This window comes from Microtus oregoni, unplaced genomic scaffold (assembly GCF_018167655.1).
Source record: "Microtus oregoni isolate MIOR12 unplaced genomic scaffold, Mior012 000013F_ref0000133, whole genome shotgun sequence".
Taxonomy (NCBI): Eukaryota; Metazoa; Chordata; class Mammalia; order Rodentia; family Cricetidae; genus Microtus; species Microtus oregoni.
Genome location: NW_024543072.1, coordinates 5,691,224 through 5,708,474, shown reverse-complemented (window position 1 = coordinate 5,708,474; position 17,251 = coordinate 5,691,224). Strand labels below are relative to the sequence as shown.

Here is a 17,251-nt window from a genome sequence, read left to right as displayed (position 1 = left end):
CGGAGATAGATGGGAGTGAGAGGCTGTGCCAGCTGGTTTCCATGGTGTCTTCTAGTTCTGTGAGCCCTTACTTCTTTACAGCGTTAGGTTTTGTTACAGATGAGTGTTTGAATGATGGTCTCTAACTAAAGAAGGACTTGGCCTTTCTGTATAAATGTCACCGTCTCTACACCATCGCTGTGTCCTTCTGTGGTCTAAAGTGTGGAGTATGTCTCTATCTAGAGAAGCTGTCTGCGTAGGAACTGCCCCATGCTCCTGTCGTGAGCTGCCATCTGGACTGTGGGGGTGTGCTAGGAACACGCTGTTGATTCATTTGCCGTCCCCTTCTGGCATCTCTAAAATGGGAGCTATGGCTTGAGCTGGCAAGCAGCCAGACCCTCTCTCTCATACCTTCTCAAGTGCTGGAGAGAGACGAGGGCACGAGAGGTAACTGGCAAAGATGCAGGCAGGTGTCTGATGGGGTTGCTTTAAGGGTGGCTGGGCAACTTTAGGTCTCTGCTTTAGAATGTGCAGTGCTAAGTGTCGCACCAAGAAAGATGTTCTCAGATGGAATCCATGGAGCCCTGGGATGCCAGTTCTCCCGTCTAACTCCTTTTTCCCTCTGCCTGGCTCTGGCTTTTTATGGCTCTTTACATGCTGGCTGCTGTTTATCCTTCAGTTTTTTTTTTTAATGTTACTGAAAGAAAAAGTATAGGCTCAGGAGCCCTAAGACCAAGTTCTCAGCACAAAGGAGACTTATTTGCCACAGAGAGACAGAAGGCAGAAAATAAGAGACAAAGACAGGAGATAGGGGTTGAGGGAGAAGAGGAAGGGAACAAAGGAAAAGGGGTGGCCCCAGGACAGCTCTCAGGGCTGTGGCATCAGCTCTTGCCGGGTCCTATCTCTATCCACTCATAAAATATCTTTGCCACAGAATGTGCCACCTTTACAGAATTTAGACACAAGAGAGGAGGACTGTTGGTAAGTGGCATTGTTCTACTTATTACAATCCCCACTCTAACTCCCAGAGATTCGTTTCCCACCTAATAAAAAAATAAAACTCACCTCTATCCCAAGATCACCTAAGATGATCCCATCACAGCGTCCATTAGCTTAAAGTGTAATTTCATTTCATTCTTCTTAGTTTACAGCCCTATCACATATATAGTGTGTCCACTCACTATCGCTGGTATGGACCAGTCTGGTCTGGTTGAGACTGGTCTGGTCCTGTCTGGACTGGTAGAATCCTGTCAAGAGCAGTCTGCTCCAGTCTAGACGGGTTGAGTCAGTCTTGTCTGGTCTTGTCCGGTCTGGTCTGGTCTGGTCTGGACCGGTCTGGATGAGTATATTCTTGTCTGGTCCAGTCTTGTCCAGTCTGTTCTGGTCTGGACCAGTCTGGGCACACACAGCACACTTGACAAATACATGACATAAATGGTGCACATACAACACACATGACATGCCTATGACAGATGCATGACAAACACATGACACACCCTCAACCAGAACAGACTGGACAAGACTGGACCAGGCAAGAATATACTTGTCCAGACCAGACTGGACAGGACCGGTCGAGACTGGTCTGGGCAAGTCTGGTCTGGTTGAGACTTGTCGGGTCTGGTCTGGACCTGTCCAGACTGGTCTTGTCTGGTTGAGATGGGTCTGCTCTGGTCAGGACCGGTCGAGACAGGTCCGGACCAGTCTTGTCGGATGGAGACTAGTCTGGTCTGGTCTGGACTGGTAGAGACTGGTCTGGACAAATCTGGTCTGGTTGAGGCTGGTCTGGACCAGTGGAGACTGGTCAGGACAGTTCGAGACCGGTCTGGACCGGTCTGAACCGGTCTGGTCCAGTGGAGATGGGTCTGAACCAGTACACTCTCAGACATTCAAATATTATACTGAATAAATGTATGTGTCCCTTTAAATCTGTAAACTCTGACTAGAAGCTTAAGGAACTGCCACAGCTGGGGAGGCCAGAGGAATCCTAAGCTCTAGAAGGATTCTATGCCACAGCCATGAGAACCATCCTGGGGCCTGTAGGACCCTGCAAAGGCTAAAGAGCTAAATGAGCTTGGAAGCCTACTGATATAAAAAAGGAACCCAGCCCTGATGATGCTTTAATTTTGTTCAGATATGCTCAAAGCCAGCTGAGCCATCCTGGAGCTGCTAAATTTATGTCTAACTGTTCAATGTGTATAAGCTGTTGTGCCAGCAACCTAAAACTAATATAGGGTGCTGAATCTTTCGCCAACCGTGGGATTCCCTTGTCAGTCAATTTTTCTCCACTGAGGTGAAACACACAGCTCTGAAACTTCCATACACTGGATTCACAGACCAAAGTCTGAATGCTCGTCTTTTATAGAGGATGTCACAGTAGATTTTGATGTAACCCGTACTCATTCTTCTGTATGCTTTAAGCATCTCTAGATTGCCTTTAATGCATTATCAATGCCATACAAATCACTGCTACACTCTATTATTGATAGAATAATAGCAAGAAAAAGTCTCCTTGCCACGTGCAGACACTTATTTTCCTAATAGATGTTTTAAATAATATTTTTATTCATTGAAAAGTTCATATATATATGAATACATATATATATGAACATATGTATATATGAACATGTGTGTGTGTGTGTTGATTATATGCACCCCTACCCCATTCCAAATTGCCATTGGATTACTAATACCTTCTCCTCTCTTTTAATGACCAACTGGGTCTAAGTGCTGTCCATATGCACATGGGTTTGGGACCATCCACCAAGGCATGGACAACCTACCAATGATCTGGCCACATCCCTAAAGATAACTCACTCTCCTCCAACAGCCAATAGCTCCTCAGCTAGTGGTGGGGCCTTGGTAGCCCCTTACATGTTGGCTTACCTAAATTTTTTGATTATAGTTGATTAAATTTAGAAGTGAATAACTCACAGGTACAGAGCATTGGTTTTACTAGAACAGAATTGTGCTTACCCCACTTCTGTGTGCCTATTCATGCTTATCTCTTAAGCTTTAATATTTAATATGAATATCAGAACTATTTATTTGTTATTGATATACATTTCTTTATGTTTTCAAGTACTGAATTAAAAATGGGAAATAGAAGGCCAAGCCAAAGTAGATACAGGGAGGTTACCACACAGGAAGAAGGCAATTGAGATGTTACTTCCAATGTCCGATCAAAGCCATATGGCAAACCATGAGTTTTGATCAGTACCCCAGGCTCTGGAGTCAGGCTGCCTGCAACAAATCCCTGCAGCTTATCACCTTTTTCTTGGGAAAATTACTAACTTCTCTGCTTCTGTTACAAGTGAAAAATGATGATAATAATAGTACCTGCCTAAGGAGGTTATTTTGAGAATTAAACACATTAATATTTATAAAGTCCTTAGAAGATTGCTTAGCATAAGTAACTCCTAGCTGTTATCGTCACAGCACCTGCTTTTGGCTGGAAGCACTGTAGAACATCCAGACTCCCAAGTGCAATGCATTTGTTCTGTTTCAGTGGCCGAACAGTGTTGAGCATCCACTCTTGGCAGGCACATCAGTAGTTCCTGGGAATATAGCAGAAACAGTGTTCGTGAAATTTACTGCTCGGTGTTAGACACACACACATTAATCAGTTATACTTGGTTTTAGAAGTTAGTATAAAGTTGAACCTCTAGTCAGTAATATATAGAAAGTATACTTAAAAATTTCCATGAGAGGGTATGTGAAGTTGTGGAACCTACGGTCATCTGGAGGGCCAGCTGCCAGCCTTTCTGTGATAGCTTTGTCATCTATGGGTCCATGCCCATAGCTTAAATCAGTGATCTCTATGACTTTCCTTTTGCTAAACTGAAACTCCAGATCCTCCCCCCGCCTTGCTTTTTGCAGTCTTTATTTCTCTACTTGTATTTGGCCTATTGCATTCGCCATAATGCCTTCAAGGTTCAACCTATGTAATAGATATAAAAAATCACCCCACTGTGTGCGTTTTTGACGTTGTGTTTGTCTTTTTATCCATGGATGGGCATTTGAGTTGTTTCTATATTTTGGCTATTGTGGTAATGACAGTAAGCACTGGACTGTACAGACCTAAAGTAACATTTCGGTCAGTGATGAGTTCATGATGTGTTCAATAGTTAGTAGTTAAATGCCGAATCGTATCTGATTCTCTCTTACCATCCCTTGCCTTTGCTCAGAATTCCAGTCTAGTTTTTCTAATGGAAAATCAGGGCCTCCCCAGTGGATGGGTTGGCATTTAAAACTGTTGTTACGTTCCCATTCATTCCTCCACTTGGCCTTGGCCTATAAAGTAACAGTAGTTTTTCTCCCCCTATGATGCTGGGGACTGAATCCCATGCTAGCTTCACTCACGCTAGCAAGTACCTTGCCCCTGAGCTGCAGCCCCAGCCCTAAGAGTGGCAATCATGAAACATGGCTACAGATTCTTTTGCCTTCCATACTGAATGCAATAGTCCTGTGAATGAGCATTCATGCTTCCGATTATACAGCAATGCTATAGGTTTAGACCCACAAGGACAATGCAATCGCCTTTTGGGGCTTTCTATGTAAGTGTAAGACGTGATAATACCTTGAGGCTGCCGTGCTTGGAGGATGCCCAGGCCATGTACTGAGGCTCATATGTTGGTGCTCAGAGAGATGATTCTAGCCAAGCATAGTCTTCAGATTGTTTTCCAGGTACATTGAAAGATGACTAGGGAAAGACGCCTTTTTGGGGTGACTCCAATCCTTCCTGTTCCAAGCTTCAGGCATCATTCCATAGAGATACATCATCTCCGTTCCTTACTTCATACATTGCTGAACATAATAACATAGTATTTAATATCACTAAGTTGTGCTAGCTGGTTCATAACATAGACTTCCAGAACCATGGTGAGATAGAGCCAGGTAAAAATACTAATCACCTTTGGGAAGGAAGTTGAGTTTTGAATGTTTTTTGCTCACCCTTGTCTACTGAAGAAAGTATGTGATATATAGGAACACTGTTTGGCCAGGCTCATCTTGGACACTATTGTCTCTCCTGGTAAAGATGCTAGACTCCAGACTCTTATTAAGTGTCAAGAGAAGTCACTCTAATGAGCCACCTGAGATTTCATGCCCCTATTGTAGGATCTTGGTATATTTCTAGGTTGATCACCTGGAAAGGCTTGTAGTAGGGCCTGCATTAGCAGTCCCCCCCACCCCTGTTCCTTTTTCTTGTTTTGAATACTGAGAGTGGGTGTGACTAGAAGCAGCAGCCAGAACTGAGCATCTCACCATGTGCTGCTCTCAGGCTAGAAGGCATTGTGCTCGCATCTTCTCACATCCCAATCAAGCTGCTTTCCTTTCGTCTGGAGATGGGGAGGAGAACTGTATCCTGGCCTTCAGGCTGGGATGTGGGCTCCTGACTTGAGACGCTCAGAGGACTGCTCTTATCCCACATGAATGATGTTTAGCCCCAAATCTGGTTGAAAGGCAAGATTCTGAGTCAGGCCACAATGAAGCCCTATGCACTGGTGTGTGTGTGTGTCCTCTAAGAGAGAAACCACACTTTTATTTGATTCTTTTAGAGATCTCTGACTCAGAAAAGCCTTGGGTCGAAGTGCACTTAAGCTGAACTTTTGATTCCCCCACCCTCATAGCTGGCAAGAACATCAAATTCTCCCAGGGAGCGCCATTTGCTATTTCAGATGCATGGTGGGAACATTTTGCGGATGGCTACGGGTAGTTTTGAGCATCTGGGAGGAACTCATCTACTGTCTGTTTGGAAAAACTTGGGTACAGAATCACATAGAACGTCTGCAGTGATTCAGAAGCAGCAAATAGCGCAGGTCTGAAAAGGTGTTCTTTTTTCCTGCATCCATGCACAAACTGAAGCAGAGAGCTGGGGTTCCTTTAGGTAAAGCCTGCAATCTGCAAGCTTCAAGGCTTAGCTTCACAGAGTGTGCTGTTCATCTTTACTCTCTTCGTTTATATAAATCCAGACTTTTCAAATTCCCGTGCTTCAGGGACCCAGGCTTCTTTTGAGTCGAGGCCTTGCTGTCTTCCTGGGTCTAGGAGACCTTCAGCAGATTAGCAGATAGGAAGGGATGGAGTCTTAGGAGTAGCTTAGAAGTTTCTCTGGGAGGTACTGTCTTATTGCTGTCTGAGCTCCCTTGACTAGGAAACTCATTTTAGGCACAAGGCTGTTGGTGGCAGGGAGCTTCCTAACATTCCACACTGTGAAAGAGGAGCCCAGATGTTTAGGGGTCACTGGTCCTCTCTGCCGAGGCACTGTGAGCCTTGCCAGAATCTTAGAGATGAATAAAATGCTAAGGTGGCTCCTTCTGACCCCTCATGCACTCTGCATACAGGGTATTATGGTCTCTTACCTGGTACGAGGAGATCAAGGCTGTCCTTACAAACTGAAGTCATGATTGACAGAGTATCGTTAAGGTAAGAATGAACATTTCCAGCTAGGTAATGGCAGCACATGCCTTTAATCCCAGCAGTTGGGAGGCAGAGGTGGGGGCGGTGTGCACGTCTGTGAGTTCAAGGCCAGCCTGGCTTGCTGAGTGAGTTCTAGGAGAACCACACTTTCCAGGTACCAGGGAACCTTATTTTCTAAGGAGTGATGTAGTGAAGTCCAGTCTGGATTTTGAACTAGTTTTTCATCAGAGGTGGTATGAGGATTAGGAAGAGAACCATTTCTACTTTTGGGAGATTCTTGCACAAGTTCAGCATTGTTTTGCATGTCTATCCTGACGCGTTCATGCTTTGAAGAAAGAGCAGCACATACCTTTACTCTGTGGCTTTTGCGTTAATTCCAATTAGTTGTTTTTTGATTATTTTGACCTGTTTTATGTAACATCAACCTACTTCCTCAGGTTATCTCTGATTTTTATTCTAGGACAGGATTGATTACGGTATGAAATTATCATTTCTTTGCTTTCTCTCTTTTAAAAAGGTGGGTCTTGCTGCGTAGCCCAGGTTTCCTCAGCCTCCTGAGTGTTGGGGATTACAGATGTGTGCTGCACCTTGCTTGGACATTCATAAAGATTATTATTTTTAAACTTATTTTTATTTTGTGTCTGGATGTTTTGCCTACATATGCATCAGGCACGCAGTGCCAACAGAGGCCAGAAGAGGGCGTTGGATCTCCCCGGGACTGGAGTTATGGTGGGCTATTAGCCACTCTCTGGATTCTGGGAGTTGAACAGAAGCTTAGAGGTACTCCATAGTGATTCTGAATTGACTTTTCTAGAACCAGAAGTGAATCTTAATGGACTCTCCATAAATGACCTGTATCAGCAGCCTGCGTCTCCAAAGTCCTGTGAGTCCCCTCCTGGCAATGACTCCCACAAACTGTTGATGCTCGTGGAGAAAAACAAAACATGACACCAACGAACTTTGTGTTTCCTCTGTTGAGATGACTTTTCAAAGTCTTGGCTAGTGGTTCTTTGGAGAAAAGACATATGGCGGGGGAGCCTTCAAGCTTAAAGTTGGGATGATGCTGTTTGCTCTTTCACTGAGGGAACCTCAGCCAGCCTTCCAAGAGTTCTTGGGTATCCATCTGGCTTTGGCCAGTTTTGCCTCTCTTTTGACACAGTTGGTTTTAAATGCCAGTTTTAATTCCTTGGTATCAGGAGCTGGCAGCTTATCACCCACAGATGTGATTTTGAACAAGAACCTAAAGTGTAAACTCAGAAGTGAGAGGAGATTCTCGGGGGCTCATCAGACCACTCCAGAAAGTGTCACAGTTGGACTGAAATGGCTCAGAATCGCTCACTGCAAACCTGCCTCGGTAGCAGAGTGCCATGCCATGCGAGCGAGCGGGCGGCAGCTTCACAGTCACGTTAGTTATTTTCTTTCGTGTATCTCCTTGCTGCATTAGTGCTGGGAGCAGAGAGTAATAGAATTGAGTAAATTATGATCTGAAGGCTGGGCACCAGCCCGTGTTGAGCAGTGTTTGGACTATGATTACGTTCTGCCTTTGTCACAGTTGACATTAATTATTGATGGAAGTTTCAGAAATAGCGCATGTGCCAGGAGCGTTTCGCCGGAACGCAGGCTGCAGGCAGGCGGGATGCTGAAGAGTGTGGGGGAAGAGGCACCTGTGGCTTGTTTATGTCTGCATACAGGGGAGCTGGACCTGGTGGGCTGCGTGGTAGCCGTGTAAAGGTCATGGTATAACAGAAGGATGAACCGTCAGGCTTATTTCTATCGTGTTCCTCCCCAGGAATTGCACCGAAGGAGCCAACTTCAGCCGGAGCCAGCCAAGACCAAGGCTCTCCAGACCGTCATCGAGATGAAGGTAGGGAGCTAAGCATGTTTGGCAGAGCCGGCAGTGCCCGGGAGTCTGTTTGTTGTGACTGGATGGTGCCTCACAGACATGTGCACGCACCCAGTGTTTTTCTCTCGATACCGTGGAGGGAGCGCCTCTTTGGGATCATTTTGCTTTTCTTAGTGCATCTCAGTTACTGGCCTTTTAATTAAAGGGCTTTTCCAGGCCAAAGAATAAAGGGCTCCAGTAGCCCGTGTTTGACAGGAGCTAGGCTCCTTCCCAGAGTGTGACCAGTGCCTTTGAAGAGCTTTTTCTGAACATTACAAATGTTTGCTTCTAAACCAAGTGACCCTCCCCCAGGAGGGAGAGGAACAGACACCTTTGAGAATCCAGGACTTGACATGGCGATGTATTGAGTAGTCAGTGAGAAAACTCTGCTATCCCCGAAGAAGGATACTTTCTGTTAACTCCAGTGTTTTCTTCTTAGCCAGTCTGGAAGTAAGAATAGTTTATTAAATGCTTGCAAAGTATAGAAATACTATTGAGAGGCACAGAGAGAAAGTATCTTTTGGAATAAAAAAGAAAAACAAGATCCTCCCAACTAGGTTTAGGTCCTGTGAAGAGTAATCAGGTCAGTGGTGATGGACACATCTTGTTTCTGATCAGGAAACAAATGTGATTGAAACATGTTTGGTTTGTCAGTGTCTAGACATTTGAATTCTTCTATTTCCAGTTGTATTTGTTTGTTTGTTTTTTGCCAGAAGGAAACAAATGGCAAAATTATTTGTTTTAAAAATAAATTATTTTATTTAAAGTGTTGTGTTAAGGAGAAAATGTTTTCAGAATGACTGTGTCTGCAGTCTGCAGACTGCACATCTGAGCTCATACTCAGAGATCCCCAGACCCCATTGTCCTATTAGAATCCCGAAGCTTGCCTGCAGATTGCTGGTTTCCTGGCTCACAGTACATAATTTCAGATTGTCTGTGCAAAGTTCCCAGACCCTAGAGAAAAACTTCAGTGACTGTTGAATTTTTGGTGTGTACAATTGTGGCGAGATTTTTTTTTTTTAGGTGTCAGTGACAGTGTTTTTACCCAAGGACTTCGTTTTCTGGCAACAGCGTAACTTTTTTGTGACTTAGCAGCTATGCTTCTCCAGGGCAGTTACGTGAACTAGGGCATTCAGGAGATATGCGAGCAGATTGGTTTGGAAAGTGTCATCTGAATGAAATATGAAATAGATTGAACAGTGAGGATTAGTGCTCGCTGTGGGTTGTGGTTGTTAATTCATGTAACTTTATTCTCTACTTAGGAGACAGTGGTTTATTGCTGGCATTGCAACCAAAACTGAAATTAGATTGAAGGGGAAAAAAAAAAAACTCAAAAAATAAAACTTAAAACATCACCCCCCCCAACATACACATGAGACAGAGAGAGAAACAGAGACAAAGAGAGATGACAGAGACAAAGAGAAGAGAGAAATGAGCTGTTTTATTTTATAGGTATGGCTCATCCTCTCTCCCACCGGCCTCTGCACTGACTGCCTCTGTGTTCACAAAAGCAATAAGAGGACTATGTAATCGAATTCCAAATTTCCTTTTTTAAAGTAAAAGGAGAGTCTGGGGATTCCCTGAGAGGCATGTTGCCTCATATGGTAGGCGTTGCCTCGTTAAATGTCTCCCTTTAAAAGACAACTGCATTTTTGGTGACTGTTTAAAGTAGAAATACTGTTTTATATGATATTCTAGTTTCCTATTTTAGTGTAATAGAAAAAGTAAGTAAAGAGCATTCATTTAGTCTAGCTAACTGGGGAGGCATATGATGGAAGAGCAAAATTAATATAAGCATCTTCTCGGTTAAGTGAGAAGTTTCCATTTATGGATGCTGGTGATACTGAGAGTAGATAGAACCATATTTTTAGGACAAATGAAGATGAATATATTTCTCAGGAAACAGAGTCCAAATTTGGTTGTCCTTTTCGTGTCTCCTGGCTCACATGGGCTTTGTCTTATATTTTATCCATGGAGAAGTCTGGTCCCATTAGCATCTAAGACTCCACCCACCTAAACTGAGTCATAGAGAGCCTTGGTGCAGGGTCATCTCCTACGTAACCTGTGTACTTGTGACAGAGGCTCTGACCTTATCTAATTTTGTGCCTTAGAAACTAGAGAGAAGGTTAGGAACCCAGACCATACAGGCCTTAGAGGAGAACCACTAAACAGAACCTAAACTTAGGGCTTGGAGTTTGAGATTGGTTTTTTTTGTCCCTGGATTTGACTGGACATTGTCTTTGTTATCTAGTGCCTTGCCAAATCTGAAGTTAGAAAGAAATTGACTTTTTTTTTTTTTTTAAAGACAGTCTCATGTCCTATGTATCTCAAGCTGGCTTCAAATTTACTATGTAGTCAAGGGTGACCGTGAACTCCGGATCATCCTGTCTTTCCTTCTCAAATGCCAGGATCACGTATGCCACCCTGCCCTATTCAGAAATGCAGAGAAGGCTGTCTCAAAGTGTTCTCTAGTTTCAGGAAGGTGGCATGAATTAGAGCTGACAGACTGTCCCTTACTTGTCTTTTGTTCCTTAAGAAAACTGAGGGTGAAATTCTGAACCCCGTTTGTCTCCACAAACATTTGCATCAGCTCCACGGAGGGACTTGGTGTGAAGGTCTGCAAAATCCTGCTTTCGAGCTGCATCCCAGAGCTCCCACATCCCTGAGCTCTCTGACCCACAGACTCACTGGTCTGTGTGAACGTCTCTGCAGGGTCAGCCCTAGAGAAGGCCATCTGCACCCCAGTGGGGTACAGTGAACAGTCTTCCATAGACGCACCTCCCACTAGGTCTCCCGCGTGAACCTGAGAGGAGGGAATGACAGTGAAGTTACTGATGGTTTATCTTCTTGCAGGAGTCTCCACGTTTTAAATTTGGCCCTGATTTGGTCTGGCAGGTACGTCTCCCATTTGCACGTAGAAAACCGTGTGCGCTTCCCTGAGAGATTTCTTTCCTGTGGCGCTCCTGAGGCCTCTTTTCTGATTCCCTACTGAGTTCCTGTCTGCTCTTTTGGCGAACTGCCTACAACAGCTCCAAGTCTGGGTCTTCATTTTTCTCTTTTTAGTGCTACTGCCATTGAAAGAACATACCCTTAACTGGTTTTTATTATAAATTTGCTGTGAGCATTCTGCCCAAAGCTTCCACTTTCTTGAGTTTACTGATAAACGTTATCCAGTTTTTAAAAGTGAAAAAAGAATGGAGTATGTGAACGGCTGCAATTGTCAGCTGTTTTGAAAACTTTTCTTATTAGAACTTGTAAGCCAGTGAGCGTCTAACTAAGACCTGTTGAAATCACAAGGAAATTTATTGGCCCAAGTAACTGAAAAGCAAAGCAAAACAAAGCACCAACAACAAAACCAAGCCAAACCGTGGTGTGATTCCAGGCACAGCTTGATCCAGGGACTCAAGAAACAGCAGCATGCATACTTTTGTCTCATTCTGTTTCTGGTTTTGTCCTTCGTGAGAGCTGTTTCCAGACAATTTCTCCCTGCCTGGCTAAGGAAGATGGCTGTGACAGCCCCGATTCACAGAAGGAAGGGAAAAATGAGGGTTTTGTTTGGTTTGCTTTTAATACAGGAACGCAGCCAATGCTGGAGAAATGATGATTATAGGAATAGGGTGTAAAACTTCATGTGAAACTCAACAGCCCATATTGAAAAGAAAATGCTCCCTTACTCACAAGTAAAGCTGATGATCAACAGAGACATTTTCTGGGATGGGAAGATGTCTTGGCTAGTAGTAAGCTTGCTGTGTTCTAGATAAGTATGAGGGTCTGAGTTCAGATTCTCAGCTCAGCACCACCACAAAAATCCAGGATGGTGATGCATGCCTAACATCCCAGCACTGGAGACCAGAGGCAGGTCTCTGGAGATGTGGAGGCCAGGACAGGTCTCTGGAGATGTGGAGGCCAGGGCAGGTCTCTGGAGATGTGGAGGCCAGGGCAGGTCTCTGGAGGTGTGGAGGCCAGGGCAGGTCTCTGGAGATGTGGAGGCCAGGGCAGGTCTCTGGAGATGTGGAGGCCAGGGCAGGGGCAGGTCTCTAGAGGTGTGGAGGCCAGGGAAGGTCTCTGGAGATGTGGAGGCCAGGGAAGGTCTCTGGAGATGTGGAGGCCAGGGAAGGTCTCTGGAGGTGTGGAGGCCAGGGAAGGTCTCTGGAGATGTGGAGGCCAGGGAAGGTCTCTGGAGATGTGGAGGCCAGGGCAGGGGCAGGTCTCTGGAGGTGTGGAGGCCAGGGAAGGTCTCTGGAGATGTGGAGGCCAGGGAAGGTCTCTGGAGATGTGGAGGCCAGGGAAGGTCTCTGGAGATGTGGAGGCCAGGGAAGGTCTCTGGAGGTGTGGAGGCCAGGGCAGGTCTCTGGAGATGTGGAGGCCAGGGCAGGTCTCTGGAGATGTGGAGGCCAGGGCAGGTCTCTGGAGGTGTGGAGGCCAGGGCAGGTCTCTGGAGATGTGGAGGCCAGGGCAGGGGCAGGTCTCTGGAGGTGTGGAGGCCAGGGCAGGGGCAGGTCTCTGGAGATGTGGAGGCCAGGGCAGGTCTCTGGAAATGTGGAGGCCAGGGCAGGGGCAGGTCTCTGGAGATGTGGAGGCCAGGGGTCAGGTCTCTGGAGCCTGATGGTCAGCCAGCCGGGGCAATTGGCCAACTCCAGCTACAATGAGAAGCTTTTTCTCAAAACATGAAGTGGAGAGCAATTGAGAAAGACACCTGATGTGGACCTCTGGTCTCCATGTATGTATACGCTTGCATGAGGTACCCACAAACATGTTCATAACACCCCCACATATATGAAAGAAGGAGAGAAAATCCAGTTTCTGCTAGTACAGCAGAAATTATCCGTTCTTCAGCAGAGTTTATCCAGTGAGTATCCCTGAGTGATGTAAGAGCATCAGTACAAATTTCAGAAGTCATACTCCATCTGGGGAGCTTGCTAACTTTGGAAGATGAAGAAGCCAGGGGCACAATGTCAGCAAAATATGGGCTTTCTGTTGGAGCATGGGCCTTTCCCTTTTTAGCTAGGTGGCTACCCGAGGCAGGTGCTGCAAGGACCATTCCTCTTGACTATCATTTATCCCTGAAGGCTGTTTGAAATAGTTGGAACTAAGCACGAAGCAGTACCAGGATGAGCTTCAGTAAGAGGCTCAGGTGAGCAGGTAGTGGTGGCACACGCCTCTAATCCAGGAGGCAGATATAGTCAAGTCTCTGAGTTCAGGGCCAACCTGGTCCATAGAGAGAGTTTCAGGGCAGCCAAGGCTACACAGAGAAAATCTGTCTCAAAACCAAAACAAACCAAAAACTCAAGTACCTTCCCATGGCTCTCAGAAGGGCATGGCTGCATTCAGTTGTGACTCAGAGCAGAAGCTGGCTTTTATTATTGAAACTGAGCATTGTCTTTTGTCTTTGTGCCCAGGTAGGTGATGCTGTCCTGCAGTTGGGTTCAGATCCTCCTAAGAATAATCCTAACTTTTGATCAAATTTACTTCATTCGGGCCTACAGGGTATAAGGGACCATTTGAATCCAAAACTGGTTTGACCACAGCCAATAACCCTCTTGAACTGATCTGAGCCCTGGGATTGAGTCCCAGGTACCCCGAGATAGCCATCGGTCGCTTTTGGGCTTCAGACTCTGTTTAGGTTTATTTCATTCATCTTTGGGAAAGTTTGAGGTCTTAATTAAAATTATTTCTTCTCCCAGCCCTTTGCTGTCTTCATAGGAAGGTTTGTACCGTAAACAGCTTCCTCTGGTTGGGCTGTAATGAAGGCCTCTGGGCCCTGAGACTCTGACCACCATGGGTTGTGGCTCTATGGTAGAGTACTTGTTGGCGTGTGTGATACTCTGCTTTGATCCCCAGTATTGTATGCAAGTAAATGAAGAGTAAACAAATGAGCATGTTCTATTCTTTCTATGTATAGTGAGCAAAAGCAATAAAATAGTGATCTCACTAAGCAAAGCGCCTCCTCTGCCAGCAGTGAACTCTGCTCCCACATATAGACGTTGGTGCTGTGAAGCAGGGCTGATTAGTTTCACACATGTGTTATCTGGCCTTCAGATGTGTCTCTTGTAACCAACATGTATCCAGTTTCCCATTCTGAGTTAGGAGTCTTATCATGAAGTCTTTTTTAAATCCGGACTTGCTGAACATAGCGGACAATGAGGAATACTGAGAACTCAAGAACAATCGCAGTGGGTTTTTGATCCTACTGCACGTACTGGCTTTGGGGGAGCCTAGGCAGTTTGGATGCTCACCTTACTAGACCTGGATAGAGGTAGGCGGTCCTTGGGCTTCCCACAGGTCAGGGAACCCTGATTGCTCTTCGAGCAGAAGAGGGAGGGGGACTTGATCGGGGGAGGGGGAGGGAAATGGAAGCGGTTGCGGGTAGGAGGCAGAAATCCTTAATAAATAAATAAAAAAAAATATTTCCTATTTTCAAATGTTCCACGATATGTTTTGATTATATCCACTCTCCACTTCTCTCCCTAATTCCTCCACATTCCCCCACCTCCCTACCCCAACCAACTAAATGCCATTTTTTAAAAATTAACTTACTCAGTCCATTTTGTGTTGCTTGTATATTCCTTGATGGCTATCCACTGTTTTGTTATTGACCTATTAGAGGCCACACCTTTAAAGAGAACTTATTCTCCCTCCTCCAGACACCATCAGCTTTCTGTGGTCCCTAAGTTAGGGGTGGAGGCTTCTGAATCCTATCTCCCTCCACGCTAGGACGTGGACTGGTTTCCTCTTTTTGGCCTCTTGCACAGGCAACCAGAGCTTCTGTGAGTCTATGAGAGCAGCTGGTCCTGTTACCTGACCACCATGTTGCTCTGGTCTTCCCTGACTTCTAGCTCTTAAAATGGTCCTGCCTCTTCTTTGGAGATGGTCTCTGAGCCTTTTGTGTATGCGCATTGTATATGTTTCTCATTGTGGATGAACAGTCGGTCAATGCTGACTCTCTTCACTTTTACCAGCTTGGAGTGTCTGTCTTAACCACCATCTACAGAGGGGAGAAATTTCTGAGAGCTGCACTAATCTCTGCAAAAAGGGCACCGATGCAGTGCAGGTTGACACTATGTCCGTTTAGCAGAATAATAATTGTAGGTCACCCTGGCACCTATGAGCTCCCAATATAGGTTCTTACTCAGATTTACTGTGCCAGGTAAGTGTCTCCTCCTGTGTAGTAGGTTTTAAATCCAACCAGAGAAGCCTTTTTCTTTTTTAAAGAATGTGCTCCATTCATCTGCGATACTAGAATTATATCCCGTAGCTTAGTTTCCTCCCTTGGGAAATTTCTTCATATTTTCATCTTACAGCTTGAAACTGTTTCTGCCCCACTTAACTATTTTTCTTAAATAAGTGGGGAAGTGTGGGTTTTAAGTAACATCCAAAAACAGCCAAAGCAAAATGCCTCGTTAAATGTAGCGCTGAATGATATTTAATTGTTTTTAGAAGAAGTAAGATTAAAAAAATAGAGCATTTTTCCTGTCCTTCTGGAACCCTTCCCATGATATATTTGACTTTGATTGTTTGACTGGGTTTACAGTTGATAAGCACTGCTATTAACTTTGTTAGTTGTGAAAATATCACTCCTAAATTTGAATAACACACACCAGTGTTTATTGAACAGTATTTTGTGCACAACACCATATGGTAGATCTTTAAAACAACAGCAACAACAACAACAAGAAAACATAACTGAGCTGCCAGTCATTAAAGTGCTAATAGAAGCGAATGGATGCCCAGGTTACAGAATTTGATAAGAAAGGCAGAAATGGGGCTGGGCAGGGTTGGTGCATTCCTTTAGTTCCACCACTCAGTAGGCAGAGGCAAGAAGACCAGACCAGCCTGGTCTACAAGAGCTAGTTCCAGAACAGGCTCCAAAGCTACAGGGAAACCCTGTCTCAAAAACAAACAAACAAAAAACAAAAAAAAAAGAAAAGAAAAGAAAAGAAAGGCAGAATGGACCATGGGAACCCAGAGGATATTAAATGATTGAGGGAGGGCAGGAATGGCATTAGAAGAAGGCCTTGAAAAGCTTCCACAATTATAAACAATGGGTGGATGCATTGTGGGTTGTGAGCTGTGGGGGCCATCAGAGGCTGTGAAGTATAAGGATTGTGTGGGGATGAGTGAGCCATACCATTGGCTGAGAGGAAAGTTTTTAAGCCTAGAAGCAAAGGAAGAGAAAACAAGAGAAAGTAGAAGGAAAAAGAAATAAAAGTAAAAGTCAAAATTACTGAGTTGAAAAGCTAATATTCCTAGGTAGGAATACCAAAGCTAAATACCAACTCTTTGAGAGATTAACAAAAATGACAGCTCCTTAGAAGCCTCATCAACTCTGAGACAGCTCAAATAACCAAATTAGAAGTGGAATATTACTTCAAATCTTAAAGTAAACAAGACCATATTTTTGAATGATTAATGATAACAAAATTGAAATTTTAGGTAAATAACTAAATTCTATTAAAATTAAATCCTGCCAAAAACTGCATGAGTAGAAGTAGAACATCCAAGTGTCCTAGAGACTTGATTTTCATGTGAGGTGCCCAATGTGAGCAGAGTAGTGATAGAAAGATGACTGACTGCTAGCAACTCTGGGGTGAGGAGGGAAACGAGTCTCCTTTCTGCTAATGGGTGCAGAGCTTTGGGGATCTAAAAATGTTCTAGAATTAGCTGTGATGATTACACAAACCACTGAATTAAACAGACAAATGTTATGTTCTATGTATTAGATCTCATATATCAGTTACTACTAACTTTAAAGAAGAATAGTAAAGGAGATGATCAGTATGATGATTGTAAATGCTTACTTTAGGTACCATAACTGTATAATGTTAGGAGTAGAGACGTATTACTACTGTTATAGAAGGGGTCCCAGTGTGATTCCCAGGCAGGTTTTGAGCCTTGACTACTAGGCTCAAGTAATCTTCCTGCCTTAGTCTCCTGGATTACCAGGTTATACCACAGCTACCACAGATCAAGAGGTTC

The 17,251-nt window shown here is 44.5% G+C and overlaps 1 protein-coding gene across 8 annotated transcripts in view; it reads left to right on the top strand.

The window, feature by feature from the left end:
* The window catches only part of Erc2 (ELKS/RAB6-interacting/CAST family member 2), an 892,417-nt gene that overhangs the window by 265,320 nt on the left and 609,846 nt on the right, over positions 1-17,251 (top strand). For all 8 annotated transcript variants that reach the window (XM_041662605.1, XM_041662600.1, XM_041662604.1 and 5 more), the window contains one exon: positions 8,183-8,257. In XM_041662605.1, coding sequence (XP_041518539.1) covers positions 8,183-8,257 — 75 coding nt within the window. The remainder of the gene's footprint in view (positions 1-8,182; positions 8,258-17,251) is intronic.